The sequence below is a fragment of the Siniperca chuatsi genome, linkage group LG13 (assembly GCF_020085105.1).
Source record: "Siniperca chuatsi isolate FFG_IHB_CAS linkage group LG13, ASM2008510v1, whole genome shotgun sequence".
NCBI classification, from domain to species: Eukaryota; Metazoa; Chordata; class Actinopteri; order Centrarchiformes; family Sinipercidae; genus Siniperca; species Siniperca chuatsi.
In genome coordinates, this window is record NC_058054.1 from 12,726,944 (window position 1) to 12,742,875 (window position 15,932).

General features: G+C 38.8%; 1 protein-coding gene across 9 annotated transcripts in view; it reads right to left on the reverse strand.

Moving 5' to 3' along the window:
* spidr (scaffold protein involved in DNA repair) overlaps positions 1-15,932 on the reverse strand; it is a 32,263-nt gene that overhangs the window by 5,347 nt on the left and 10,984 nt on the right. For all 9 annotated transcript variants that reach the window (XM_044220496.1, XM_044220497.1, XM_044220495.1 and 6 more), the window contains 7 exons: positions 13,980-14,184; positions 11,523-11,767; positions 4,894-5,052; positions 2,248-2,335; positions 1,938-2,078; positions 1,770-1,832; positions 1,041-1,239 (listed from right to left, as the gene is read on the reverse strand). In XM_044220496.1, the coding sequence (XP_044076431.1) occupies positions 1,041-1,239; positions 1,770-1,832; positions 1,938-2,078; positions 2,248-2,335; positions 4,894-5,052; positions 11,523-11,767; positions 13,980-14,184 (1,100 nt within the window). The remainder of the gene's footprint in view (positions 1-1,040; positions 1,240-1,769; positions 1,833-1,937; positions 2,079-2,247; positions 2,336-4,893; positions 5,053-11,522; positions 11,768-13,979; positions 14,185-15,932) is intronic.

A 15,932-nucleotide genomic window follows, 5' to 3' on the forward strand; every position in this document is an offset into this window, starting at 1 on the left:
AAAAAAGAAGTTGCTAATTGTAATGTCTCATTTATAATAAAGAAACTTGGGTTTATCAAATTTGTTGGTAACTCACAAACTCGTTGGACACATGTTACAGCAAGCACAGTGTTTTTCTTCTTCTGCTGCTGCTAATGTGGCCAATAAAACAGTCAGTGTAGGCTAAGGTAGAAAATGATTAAAAAAAAAGTAATCTGGTCAAGTTTGGAGTTTTTCGAACGCCAATGGAATTTATTAGGCTACCGCAATTTTACCACTGCGTTTTTTCCTGTTTTGTTACGGAGTCCAATATTCACTCTCTTTTAGCTCTGTTTTTGGTCTCTACCAACTCCTGAGGGAAATATCTGGTTCTTTAAGTGTGAAATGCTCCACCAGCTAGTCTCTAACTGTGTCTGTCTGCTGTTTGATGCTGAGCAAAACAGTAACATTGCGGGCTGGACAGCTAAACAATGAGCTGAAACTCACTATAAAGCTCTGTAAAGCAGAGGGGAGATCCAGATTCAGGTGATAATTCTCGGTAGGTTCATCACTACGAAAAAACACATTGTCATTTGATACATTATTCTAAAAAATATGAATTATAGCTGCTTTAACAATCTAATAATGTGACGTAGAATAACACATCAGCCATAGGGGACATTTCACTGCAAAACCACTATTTTTATTTTATATAAGTATGCTGATAATACTTCTTCACTTACTAAAAGACAGACTTGTAATGGAGTCTTTTTACATTGTTGTATTGGCACTTTTATTTAGGTAAAATATCTGAGTACTTCTACCACTACTGCAGGTAACTAGTAACTATAGCTGTCAGATAAATGTAGTGGGGAAAAAGTACAATACTTTCCTCTTAAATGTACTTAATATAAAGTAACAGGAAATGGAAATACTCAAGTACAAGTACCTCAGAATCGTACTTGAGTAAATGTTCTTATTTACTTTCCACCCCTGTTAGGGTGACTTGTGCCCACAGTCGTACTGTATAAGATAAAAGAGATAGTGGTTGAATGGGATGTCAAGTCACAATAAAGCTCTACCATGATCTTTGATGACATCTCTGAATGACATGCGACAGGCAGCGGGGGAATTTAGTGCTTCGAGGACAGAGGAAGTGAGCACACAGGAAGTGTTCACACACAGGGCCACTGTTCGCCTGCACGGCCTCTCAGGCTGCTCCTCCTGAAGACTGGGGTCTGTCAGCACCAACCAAACCTCACCCTGGCCTACATCACTGCTCTGGTATAGAAACAGAAAGGCAGACATAGACAGAAAATAACAGAATTTCTGAGACAAAGGCACACAGAATGACCTAGAAAGAAACAGCTTAAAGGAAATTTTACATAACAAAAGCTTACAAAGCACAAATTAGATGCAAACTGTCATTTCTGTTTAAGAATGACCTGAAAACAGCTTTGACGAGATCATTCATTCAGCAGGCTGGTTACTAGTACTACAACATTAAAAAGTATATCTCTGTTTCAGTGGAAGCGTGTGGCAAAGTCCACCACTTTGTTCTGAGCTGCTATCTCATCTTGGCCAAAGTTTAAAGGTCACACCAATCAATGGTAAAGAACGCCTGGGCCGCACACAGACTGTCATACTCACAGCGATATGAATGCCGCTCTCTACGTCAGAGATCAATCTTATCAGTTTGTTGGTTCAAATGATCTCAAAAGGATGACTGAGGAGCTCCACGAGAATGTTCTCCTGACTAAAGCCAAATGAAATCAGTATTTGTCAGGAATAAGAAAAAAAGACAGAAGTACCTGCATTATTCTCTTGTATATAACAGTGGCAGCAAAACTGCAGCGGCAAGTTTTAAGCTCATTCTGAAAAAGAAAAAAACAGGTTTGAGAATGACCTACTGAAGATAAGTTATCACAATCTGCAGCAATTTTTAAAAATTTTCCCTGTGTGCGTGAGAAACTGTTCACCTGCAGTAGGTCTCGTAAGGTTTGTTTTCTGCAGGGAAGGTAAAGTGGGGAAACAGTCTGACCCTCAGTGGGTTCAACTGAGCTCTCCTGACCAGAGAGCAGGTAGCAGAAACTCGGAGCTGGACCTGCAGGTCTACCTTCCTATAAAAACAAGACGCGCGTGAAGAGCATCTTCATTTTTAAGAAAATATATTTAATCAATAAAAGGAAAATAGTCAGCAGATTAATTGATGATAAAAATAATCATTAGTTGCAGCCCCTTTTATAAAAATGAAGAAGATACATGATTCTTGCTATGGTAAGAACTTACACTGGACATACTGGGTGTGTTTCCATGATCTTTAAGAGGCATCACTGGGGGCCACAGACTGTCTATCAAACTGAAAAGCCTGGTGCGCCTGAGAGTGAGAAAAAAAAAAAAAAAAAAGGGTGGGGGTGGGGGTGGGCGGTGGGTGGTGGTGAATAAGAGACTTTAATAGCATGATAGAGAGCTTTCACAGCCAGTTTCACTTCCAGTGAAACACAAATCTGTTAAGACAGAGCTCGTTTCAACGTCACCCAGAATTAACAGAGAGCATGCTTGGGCTGGCAGAGCAGATACACACAAAAACAGTTTTTACAAGCAGGTTTTGAGATACTGAAGGGTGGGAAAACAGTTCACACCCTATGTAAATCACAATATCATTGTGTTGCAAAAATAACAAGGTTTAGAAAACCAATTACAGGGTGGTTTTAACAGTCACATTTCTAATGTATTTTATGTTTTATGTAAAGCACTTTGAATTGCCTTGTTGTTGAAATGTGCTATACAAACTAACTTTCCTTACCTAATGTTTGATTAGTGACATTTGCCTTCTTTCACCATATTCTTAATCTCAGTAATGACAGAAATGAGATCGTACTTGATGTGCTTTTATGATGTTTCATTTACGTCAAACTGATACTAAAAGTAGGGATTAAATAATTAAAAGGGGAAAAAACATCAAGTAGCAACTCCAACAGGGCACGTCAATCGCTTGAATCATTGTCTTTTTTCTAAGAAATACTTGCTGAGTTCAGTGTGGCCGGTCACTATTACTTATTCTTCCGTGTGTGCTGTCATATCAGCCAGTGCTTAACAACCTGTTAGTCAGCCTGTAATCACAGGGTTTCTTTGTGTGGAACTGGTTCTGCAGCCCATTCAAGTGCAGTGAGGCCTGCTCAAGGATGAGTAACGACAAAACTAACAGGACTCATTTAACTCATTGTGATTTTGATACAGAGCTTATATACTTGTTTAACAAACGTTAATCCACCTTTTTTAATGCTTTAAAAAAAAAAGGTACAGCTGTAGTTTGTATTTAGTTATCTTCAAATTTCTCTCTCCATTGTTGTTAAAAGCGGAGGTGTTGATCAGTACAAAGTATGACTTTTCATTTCTTTTTGTTGGCATACATCCAAAAATAGGCTGCTTTCCTGGGAAAATAGCTCCTTACCATAAGGACAATATTGACAGGACACACTATTCACACGGGTGCCAGAGTGGCCTCTGATTATTTGTTTAGAAATCCCACACCCCTCAAAGACTAATTTTGTTAAAGAAATATTATTATTCTTCTTGTTGCTGATAGTTAGACGAGAGGATCGATACCACTCTTATGTCTGCCCATTAAATATGAGGCTACAGTCAAGAGACAGCTTAGCTTAGCATAAAGACTGGCAGCAGGGGGAAAACAGCTAGCCTGGCTCTGTCCAAAGGTGACAAAATCCGCCTACCAGTAACTCTAAAGGTCACTTATTAACACGTTATATCTCATTTGTTTAATCTGTACTAAAAAAACAAAGTGGAATAACAACAAATTGTGGTTACAAGGGGATTAATGTCCGGGACTATTTCTCGGCCGAGCACAGTGACTTCCTGGAGTCTTGTCATCACAGTGAGGTTATTTAGTGAGCTTTAGAGGTGCTGGAATGTATTTTTTTAACCTTTGGACAGAGCCAGGCTAGCTGTTGCCCTGCTTCCAGTCATTATGTTAAGCTAAGCTAACAGTCTCCTGGCTGTAGCTTCATATTTACCATACAAATAAGAGAGTGGTATCAATCTTCTCATTTAACTCTCAGCAAAAAAGCAAATTCACTAAAATGTTAAACTATTCCTTTAAGGTATAGCTTAATATGATATTCTTAGAAGTCTACTAAATTTACTGGTTCTAATGAATGAATGCCTAATTTATCCCAACCAGGCCCACATGTTTTTCTACTTGAGCTAATAAGATGGCCCATGTGTGAGCACTGAAATTAGCCCATCCATCAGAGTCTGACCACAGACAACCTCCAGAGACATTATAGGCTGCGGTGCCGTTGAAAATACCAAGGATGTAAACATACCCCCAGCCGGTCTCTAAATGTTCCCATGTCAGTTCTTCTAACTGTTTCTAATCTGGGATCCTGACTATGGAAACTCACAAGGGACACAGAGCGTACACCTCAGTATCACTTTACATGTAAACACAGTGGCACTTCAGGCAGGACAGCATAATCAGGTTAACATGAGCTGCAAACATTAAATTCTCATTGTATTGTAAATGTGGGTGTTGATGTTTGAGAGTGACATTAATGGATAAAAATAGGGAATTTGCTGTGGTTTAGAATATTGGAGATTCACACATAAGGTACTAAAACCAAGATCCACATGTGTGATGGTTTAGCTTGAGGCTCAGTGTCTTTATAAGCACAAGGATCTGAGGCTACTTTACTAGCATTTCTTTTCAGGACCAGGCTATCACAGGCATTTACCCAGGGCTGTAGTCCCAGATGGCTAAGGAGCAAGATAAGATAACCTCTCATATAGCAGAAATCCATATCACAGAATGGTATTGGTCACAGGTTGAAGTTTACCCATGGATGTGAAATGAAATTCAGGTGAAAAGCTACCCAGGGTTGGAGGGACGGGTACAGAACAGAGTGTGGGTCTCACCTTTCTCGGGTGACCCGCTGCACCACTTTAATGCCTCTCAGCACACAGGCCCTCCCCTGCCACATGTGGCAGTAGTGGTGGAGGTCGTCCTTGAAGGGTAGGAGGTGGAGCTGGACCTCACTGAACATCCCGTAGCTGTCCTGGACAAGCATGCAGAGCCTGGGAAAAACAACAACAACAAAACACCAAAATGGAGAGACAAAATTAGACTTGTTTGGGACACTGATCTTAATCTTAACATTTTAATCAAGACTAAAAGAAGTGAAATTAAACAAAAAAAGTTATATATATATCTTGTTATATGAAAAAATTGTGTCATAAAAATCATTCTTTTCATTTTCTTCACTTTTCTCATCCTGTAAAATGTTAAAATATTTTTGATGACTCATCCTGAACTCGGGACCAGTTACATAAATGTATCCAATCAATTGTGATCTGGGGGGACTAGCTAACCTCGCCCATCATGTAAACATGCACTTGACCGTTAGCATGTGAGTCGTAGTAGCCAGAGTGAAAGAGAGAGGCAGTGGTAATAGCTAGCAAAGCAATATCATAGTAGAAGGTGTGTGTTTGGATATCAAAAAAGAGGTCTAATTTATGAATTTCTCCACATCCTCGTCATACTGATCTAACAACACAGGTAAGTAGGGTGCTCTACAGCTCCGTATCGAGCTGTATTCGCTAATCCGCACCCACTTTGAGCAATTTAAATCCCTCTCATAACTAAACCCCTTCCAGATATTCTGTTCACATTACTGCAGCAAAATACGCTCCAACTTGGGTTTCACTGTGACTTAAAATTTATATAATTAAAGCTTATTGTTTTCGCTTTTTTACCAAGTTACCAAGCAGATAAAAGTTGTGATTATTTTCATTATGCAAAGAAAAAAAAAAGAGAGGCACTCAGAGTATTGAAAGCTCCTTAAACAACCTGGATGAAGGTCCTAAAGTTCTCATAATAATGGCAAGTTTAAGCATCTCCAGTTTCATGGCAACGAGCAAACTCAGTTGGAAGAAACAAGTAAGTGGTCCTTGAGTTGAGATTGTTTTGACAGTCAATTCATAAATCTTTTGGGAACTTCCAATACTTGCTGTGCAGCATACATCTCTTCTTCCTTTGTGTGCTGCTTTCTGGCTGCACCTGCACCCTACTGGGGCTGGACGTGCACACTATCCAATTTTTTAGATTTCTAATAGGCACCCTCATGAGTAACTCTAAATTAATCAATCCATCAATAAATAATCACCAAATAAATAAATCAACTACAGGTATTTGCGTTGAAAATACTATTGTAATAATCAGATTTTCGCCCAAATTGTTGTATTTTAGTTTTTTTTCCCAAATCAGATAATCTTAGTAAGTATTATCTTAAAAAGATAATACTTTTTTGTCATACGAAAATAATGAGCCATTTATACAATTAAGCATTTATAGGAATGAAACACCACTGCTGCCAGCGACACACCAACATCACAGTTAAGCTTAGCGCTGACATTTTGACAGTGTTAATGCTGGTGGCTGGTTTGACAGGCTGCTGCTGACAGAAAAGACCTTTGGCCTACAAAGTTGTGAGGCAGCAAACTGCTGCATATTCCTGCACTCTGCTACTCCCAGTGAGTGTGGAGCTGGAACTGCTATAGGCTCCAGTATCTCAGCCAGTCAAGCCCAGACACAGCCCTGTACCAGCCCTGAGAGTAAACAGTGGAGTTCATATCCCCTGGTTAGACAAGCAACTGCCAGGGAAGAAGAGGAGGAGGTGGAAGAAAAAAAAACAGGAAAGAGGGAGGAGGACTGTCAGCATGTGCATGCATGTGCACATCCCAGACATTGGGAAAGTTTTGAGACTGTTTTCAACCACCTGATTGAGCCTATAAATATCTTCTGTTGGTAAACATGGGGTCTGTCTGTGTTTGTTTTGAGAGACCTGGAAATAGATATCTAAATAACATTCCTGACATGACTTTTGGTTATGTTTTAACCAAGATTATTCTCAGCTGTTTGCTGTATTCACAATCCAAAATCAGACCTATACTACCTCGTTAAAACAACAGGGAATGTTGAAAATACAAAAGAGAGACAAATGTCTTCTAATTTTAACAAATAGGCTACAACTAACAATTATTTTCATTATTGATTGATCTGTAAATTTGCTCTTTTGATTTATTGTTTAGTCTATAAAACGTCAAAAAAGGTGAAAAATGCTTATCTGTGTCGACATTTTCAAATTGCTTGACCAACCAACAGTCCAAAATCCAAAGACATTAGACACAAATTTAGAGTGAAGTAAAACAGAGAAATCTTCACAGCAAATCTTCACAGAGTGGCTGGAACCAGTAAATGTTCTGCATTTTTGCTTCATAAATGACTTGAATAAATAATTGATTGTCAAAATTGTTGCAGATTGACTAAACAATTTATCGACTAATCGTTTCAGCACTAGCCAATTAGGAGCTGTTTACTAACAACCAACGTTTTTGGAATCTACACTATATCAACATTATCAATGCAAATGTTCACACTTCATATAGCCAAAGGAAGCAAGTAAGGCTGGCAATGTTTTTCTTTTGTCAACAATTCCCATGAAAAAAACAAACAAACTCAATAACGTGTTATGCCGTCTTTCAATAATTTACAACTTCACCAAACCCACTGTTTCCTACTGAAGACGTTAATCTTTAAAAGTGTGTCACAAATGTACAGATTGATTTTTAAAAAAAGCTTAATAGTTCCTTAAAACATCTGGGCACAATGGCTTTTAGAAAACGTTACTCAAACCTGAGGAAATAGTGCATTTGTTGGGTACTATTTTCAGTGTCGGATTAATACACATTTGGGGCTCTAGCGGGTATTTACAGCAGCAGGACGGTGTTTGTGGGATTGACTCAAAATGATCTACAGTGTGCATGTTCAGCGTAATGAAGAAACATGTGACCTAGTTCAATAGTGTGGCTCATTGATCTGTTTCAACAATGGACGAATGTTTAGGATGATTAGGGTACAGAGCAATAAGATGTATCAGCTTTTGGCTACACAGGAAACACTTGTTAGCAGGATCAATTCATTGTTGGTTTGTTTTTTTCATGGGATTTGTTGACAAAAAAAAATAGAATAACACCTGACTATCCTTAAACTATTACAACAGGCACATAAGATAATGTATATAAATAAAAATTTTAATTAAAAAAGAAATTCAAAATGCTGTTACATACTGTATTCTGCACTTAATACAACAACTATCGTTTTATGAAACTATATTAGGCTAAATCAATATTTGACCTTGCCTACAATATGAATACAGCTGCTAGAGGCACATTTGGTGAGGATATACTGTATATACACTTTGACTTTTAGTGGAGCTTGTCTGAACTTGTAAAAACTTGGTATGAAATCCGATTTGACACTTGACAGAAAAGTCTGACGAGACTCTTGGTGGTGCCAGCTTGACATAAACAACCACCTCCCCATTCAGTCCCTCTTTTTAGCCATTCACAGCCCCATTTCCTCAAACAGCGACCCCTCACTCCCAAAAATCTCCTGGCATTGGTCGGCTTCAGTCACAGTCCGTTTTCAGGAATTTGTTATTGTGAGCGATCACAGAATTCTCAGCAACTCAGGTTTTCTTCCAGGAACTACGATCCACTGAGCCTGTGGAAACACACACACACACACACACATCTTCCTTCACACTCACACACAGTCACACTGTGTGCGCATGCAAGCCCACGCACATGCACACTACTTGCCAACACACTAAGTAAGTGACCCACACATTAAGAATACAGATGAGAGGCCTCATTGGTGGGGGCGGACAGGCAGGATTCCTTCCTATGTGTTATCCACCAATCAGTGCAGGCAGGGTGATAAACATGGTTGTAACAGGATCCTTGTAGCACATTGTGTTCCTTCTCCACCAAGAAAAAAACCCAACTAGCCTCACTGCTCACTTCCTGCAAACAGTTAATCTTCTTGTTTATTCTATTCTGAATTTACGGGAACCTAACATCTTCTTCAGGCATAAATATCATACTGGCCTCTCTCCCCTGTGTGTGTTAACACAGAGGCTAAACAACAAACGGATGAAATAAGCATGCTAACCAGGGGAGTGAGTCATAGAGGCTGGGGACACAACATGAGAGGTACAAACTGTCCTTGTCTTTATACAGAATGGGGCCAGTGGGCTGCGAAATAAACTACCCTCCTCTCCACAGAGCAGGCATACATCCCGGAAAAGTACTATAAGCAACACAATGTACCAAAAGTTGATATTTCTGTGCAGGAATTCAAACCAAAACCTCTCATTAAAGGTATAAAGGTGATAGAAGTGTTAGGCACTTAGTTACTTTAGCACCTTGTTATATTTTAGATGGTAAACAATGAAAATAAAATGTAGAAAAGGGCGGACAAATAATGCAAATGTAGGACTTTGATTTGGAAATGATTTGTCTGGAAATATTTTTGATCGGTCACAATGAGCAGGCAGTGTCACCCAGATATTTTCAACTCAAGCCCTCGTGATCCTCTATCCTTTCACTACCAACCAAGCCTGTTGAATCTGGTTGAGGTAGAGAGAAAAGGAGGGAAGGGCAGGAGTGTTTCCGGTCAGAGGGCGGCGTTTGTTTACCAGCCGCAGAAGCAGCATGGCAGGAGTAAGTGTCGTATTACAACTGATAGTTAGTCAGTTAGCTTGTCAGCTGACCAGGGCTCTCCTCCCTTCACCACAGAGTGCCCCCCGGCCACTCCACTTAGAGGAACCAATACTTTTCTTTTATTACTCAGCAAAGGACAAAAACAACAAGCCTGGAGAGGGCCAGGCAATTAAAGGTCATGCTTGCTGAATTCGCTTGAGAAAAAAAAAAAAAAACATTCACTGATTCATTAACTATAACAAGACCACTCGAGTTAACCTCTAAGTCATTTCAATGACACAGGAACCTTTGAAAAGCTCGCACTTTACTGCTGTTGCATTTTTGTAGAAAGGTGATCAGGCTCCTCGTCACTGGATAAAAACATGCACTCGTTTAATAGTTATTTTTTATTAAAATAAAACTGATAATTGGGCATTTTTAAAGCTGCACTAATAAATATTTTTACATCAACAATGCAAACAACAATGATGTGAAAAATGGTCACTCCTAGTAACAAACCCACAGAGAATAATCACTCGACACTTTTAAGCCCCCACTACGGTTGGGTTCACTCTCACCAGCATTGTTTTCAGCCACAACAGGCATTTGTTTTCAGCAAACAGTTCAGCGAAAAAGGTCTGATAAACCCACTGTACACTAGAGCCAAGCACTAAACGGCAGACAGATACAGTTAGCGACTAGCTGGTGAACATAGTGGAGCATTTAGCTGCTAATGCCAATTATTTCCCTCAGGAGTTGGCGGAGACCAAAACAGAGCTAAAAAGGAGAGTGAATATAGGACTTACACTTGCCAGGTGGTCAAAAAATTATTTCAAATTAATGCTAATGTTGCTCTGTGTCAGCTGGATGTGTAAATATGCAACTGTTGATAATATGTCAGTGTTGTATTTACAGCTTGTTGCGCTGCCCCCAAGTGGACAAAAAAATCTATGAATGCAGGTTTAAAATAAAAGTAGATTTTCTAAGGCTGCAACTAATCATTATTTTCATTATTGATTAATCTGCAGATTATTTTCTTGATTAATTGTTCTGTCTATAAAATGTCAGACAAATAGTGAAAAACACCTGCTACTTCCCACAGCCCAAGGTGACGTCTTCAAATGTCTTGTTTTGTCGACCAACAAAATCCCAAAGATATTCAGTTTACTATGATGAATGACACAGAAAAGCCTAAAATCCTCACATTTGAGAAGCTGGAACCAGCAATTGTTGGCATTGGCATTTCTTCTTTAAAAAATGACTTAAATTATTTGATTATCAAAATAGGTAGCAACTAATTATCTGAAGATTGACTAATCACTTAATTGACTGATCATTTCAGCTCCATATATATATATATATATATATATTTCTTTTTCGCTAAATATTAATACAATGTAAAGGCTCCACCTTCAGATAAAGTAACCAAAGCTAAAAGAAAATCTGACCCCATTCCACACAACTGTACATTTTTTGTAATGCTGAGAGGCATGACATCTTTACACCCATATAAAATATACTTGTGGTTTTCTTTAGAGCATTAAGGTAATAAAGGCTGTTGCAAACCTGTTCCACCCAGTGGACTATGAGTGGGCACCAATTCAACTCTGGCTTGCTGGTGCTTGAGATTCTGAAAACATCATGTTGTCTTTCCCGAGAATTGGCCAGAATTGCTCAGAGGGGCTGGATTCAATTATAAATGTTTGTGTCCTTTGTCAAACAATGCCATATGGATGGAGACAGTGTGAGCACTTTGTGGGGCCTGCTGCTCTGTGAACAATAGCTCGACCACTGAGACACATTGTGCCACCAAGGAAAAGCATGCAAGGCCTGAGACCAAGGAAACCAGCATGCATTCTTTACAAAAAGAGTAATTTATATTGTGGGAGAGAAGCATACACAGCAGATAAAAAAGAGATTCATTTTTCCCCAGTCTCTTTTGGCAGCAAGTGACAAATCAAAGGCCCGACTGGGTCACCAATTATCAGCTAGTCCAACAGTACCTGGTTTTGCCTTTTTCTGCAGGAGGAGGAGCTGAGGAAGACCTGAAGGGAACTCTGGGCTTGAGGATGGAAACAGGAGAGTAGTCAGGCACAGGGATGGAGTACACTCTCTGGACCACCACCTCCACGTCCTGCCCCACAGAGCCAGCCTGGCCCAGCCCCTCAATAGCTTCCAGGAGAGAAAGGCAGTGTCTTGTCAAAACTCCTGAGCCTCCAAAACTGCACAGAGCATTGGAAGTAGCAATCTGAAGGGGAGAGAGGAAAATGAGACGTAATGTAAATGATGTATTACACCTTAGAGCTGAAGATATTGATCAGAATCAGAAATACTTTATTGATCCCCGAGGGGAAACTCTTTTGTTACAGCAGCTCGCCTTTACGTCAGTGCACACAGGAATAGAAGTACTAGCAAAAAATATAATACACTATAATACAGGTCAGAAAATAAATTAAGTACCAAGTGGTTATAAGTATAAAATACGTGTGAAGTACCAAGTGGGTTTACCGGTTGATGATAATAATATGGTATAAGGTAATAGTGCATGAACTGTCAAGTTAAGTATAGCTTATTTAAGGTTATAATGAGATGGAGGATATTGCACAGCAGTAATAGAGGGATAAGTAATATCAATATCAATAAATAGGGAATTTTAAACTAAAATATTGCACAGGCGTATTACACAGAATACTGCACAATTATGTCAAGTATTGCAGAGATGTAATGATCAATGTCCAGTTTAATGACTTAGGGTCATATAGACTAACACTTAGAGGGAGGAGTTAAAGGGTTTGATGGCCACAGGCAGGAATGACTTCCTGTGGCGCTCTGTGGTGCTTTTTGAGGGGATGAGTCTTCCACTGAAGGTTTATCTGCAAGTATTTTGATGAGCGATTAATAATTTTAAGTCTTTTTTTTAAGATAATTTTTTGGGCTTTTTGTCTTTATTTGATAAGAACAGCCAAAGAGAGACAGGAAATATGGGACAGAGAAATGGGGGATGACATGCAGCAAAGGGCCGCAGGTCGGGCTCGAACGCTGGTTACTGCAGCAAGGACCCAATCCCGTACATGGGGCTTGCGCTCCACCAGGTGAGCCACCGGGGCGCCCCTAAGTCATTATTTTAAGCAAAAGCTGTTTTCAGTTTCTCAAATATATAATATTTTCTGAGATGACATTGACCAAACGATGAATCTATTTATAGAGAAAATAATCAACGTTGTTAATGCAAATAATCATTAGCTGCAGCCTGATGCTCCACTGAAACCACAGGCAAACAGTCTGTTCACTTAGACTCATTTCTACTTAAATAGCTTAGTTTTGTTTTTAATAGTATTTTTTACCATCATAATAGAGCTGCAATTAATGATTTGTTTATCATGTAATCTACTGATTATTTTCTTGAATCATCTATAAGTCTATAAAAATTGTAAAATAACAGCCACCACAGTTTCCCGGAGCCAAAGGCGACATCTCCAAATTGTTTTGTCCGACAACAGTCCTAAAACCAAAGAGAAAGAAAGACAGAAGAGAAAAACTGCAAATCCTCACAACTGACAAGCTGGAACCAGGCAATGTTCACCAATCTTGGTACCATTAATAGATTATCAAAATAGTTGCCTATTCATTTTATGTTGATCAGTTATTCAATTAGTCGATTAATTGTTTCCGCTCTACATCATAACGTAAGCTCATACTCTATGTGACATACACAACCACAGTGCTAATTTCACTTAGTTTATGCCGTCACACAGTAATTTGCACATACTTTGCTGTCAAAAACAATCATGGCTGTGAGCAGTATTCACCCTAATGATCACGTTTTCTTAACGCTGCATTAGAAATCTGCTTTAAAAGGAGGGCGTGGCCAATGGTGCCATGTTTTTACACGTTACTCAATCACTGCCAGCAGTGCTTGTTTAATTTATTTGTATTTTCTCAATCAGAGATTCAGATTTAGGAAATCAAACATACATTTAAAGAAACCACTTATGATATCCCTCAAGTAGAGAATGAATGCACCTGTTACTGACTGATGTGGGTTGAATGCTGACACTATTTTTCTTTGTGTAATAATATCGTGAAGTGAAACCCTGTGTCAAAACGTGTTGTTGCACCTGTGATTTAATATGAATTTATGAAGAAGAAACTATGAAGAAATTCATATTACATCTATGAAGAATATTAACACAAGCCTTCTAATGTGTGATAATTAAATTTAGTTTAGTTAAAGAGTAGAACCTGTAGCCAGTAGCCAAATTACCCTGCACACAACATACTGTAGCTGCCACCACCAGCTGTGTTTCTATGCTGATTTAATGGACTGATGACATTTTCCTGTCTTAGTAACTGATTGTGCACTGAAAGTGAGTGACAGTGTTTAGTTCTATGTGACCTACATTTTGAATTGGGAATTAAATGTATGGCACCTGATTCTAATAATATCGAAGCATACAAACCTGTGTGGCATTGTTCTCCTCTGTGGTTCTGAATACCTCCAGCAGTCCAAATATTTTACACAGAGAATACGGATTGCACCTTTCTGCTGAGAGCAGGCCTCTAGGAATGGACATGTCGGCTGGTTTGGAAGCAGAGTAGACTTTCTGGCTGAAGTGTGTGTTCAGAATAATATCACAGCTGAAACCCTCTATGGACAGACTTTGCCTGCAAAGAGATAAAGTTCATAAGTTTTAGATACGGGGTATAGCGGCTGTTTCAGTGCTATTGTTGCATTCTACGCCTTGACTCTGCACTTTCTTATTGCTTGGTGCAAAGGAATTGAGTTTACCATGAAATTAAACATATTTAAAGGTGTTGGGCAATGATAAACAGTTTGTGTTGTGATTGCGTTGATAACAGATGAAAAAGCTCAGATTTTACAGTACATTAAATGGAATAGATTATTGCACAAATGTAGGGGGGCGAGAGCTCGAGAATGTTTGAATGTCAAACTCAGATAAGGTACCAACCACCTTCACAGGTCTGTTCACTAGGTACCACTCAGCACAGAGTACAAGTTCAAATACGTTAACCTCCTCCAAGGCAAGTGAAAATACACAGCGGATGCATTTGTCCTCTTTTACTGAGGTAAAAGATAAATTTTCCATGTAACTGAGGTTCTTAAAAGGCTACACCTCGCAGCGCTGCTTCATTAAAACACTTTCCAAATATGACATCATCTGTGGAAAAATACTTCCAACACCCCTCAGAATGAAAGTGATGAAAAACACCAAATCAAATGCAAAGGCTGTGTATGTGTGACCTGAAGTGCTTGTGTTAATGTTGAATTTTAACGTTACCAGCTCAGATTTCACTCATCTGTGTGTGCTAAGAAGGAGATGTTGAACTTCTCCATGAAATCTAAGGAAAACATTTCTGGTCACGTGTTTTAGCTCAAACCTGAGTGGTACCTGAGAATAAAAGAACTAGAAGAACAGCCAGATAATTATTTGGCACACTGTGATAAGTTTGAGTTACGACTTAATTTTTTCCACATGTGACATGTATTATGATGTGATGATGGCTTATCACTGACTAAGAGCCAACTGCACTTTGTGACTGGAACAGCCGTACATGTCACAGCTCGTCTCAGACCTGTGGTGATAGTTAAACCAGAGAAATCAAACACACAGATAAAGTGGAAAAAACAATTTGTGTGGATGTGTAATAGAAACAGGAAGAAGAAAAGATTATTATATACACTCAGCTGCCAGTTTTAGGTACAGCTAGCTAAAGTGAAATGCAGTCTAATGCAACCTTTGTGAAGGTTATAAATTCTAAAAGTTTTAGAGAGGTGTTTATCTGAAATTATGGTCATTTTGGAAGCTGTAGTTTGTTATTCTATTGAATTGTATTGAATTACACTGGGAGGTGTTTCTAATATTTAGTCTAACTTCATTGATATAAATGGGTAAGTGTAAATACTGTGTCCTTTTACAAATCAAAGGGGGGCATTATTAATAATAATTAGCTATAGAAATGATCATCTATTCACTAGATTGATATTTAGACAGATATTCGAAATTAACAGCACACACAGTCTAAAGAGGGTGGACACAATCACACAAACATCTGTACATACTACAGTTAAATAAACACCTGAGACTGTCTAAAAATAGATAGAAAATTACTATGTAATCATTACAAAAAGGTAGTATTCATTGCATTCATTGTTATTGTCCTTGATTACATTTAATTGTAGATGCAGTTCCTGGCACTGTATGTATGCTTTACCATGCTGGGGCAGACACTTGGATGACTCATCCATTAGTCAGTTAACTCAGAATTAATCAACTGGTATTCTAGTCAATAATCTCAGTCTTTTATCAAGTAGACATACCTAACATTTGCTGGTCACACTTTGAAAAGTCTTGTCCTTCTGTAAATCATATTATAAAATAAATACTGGCTGC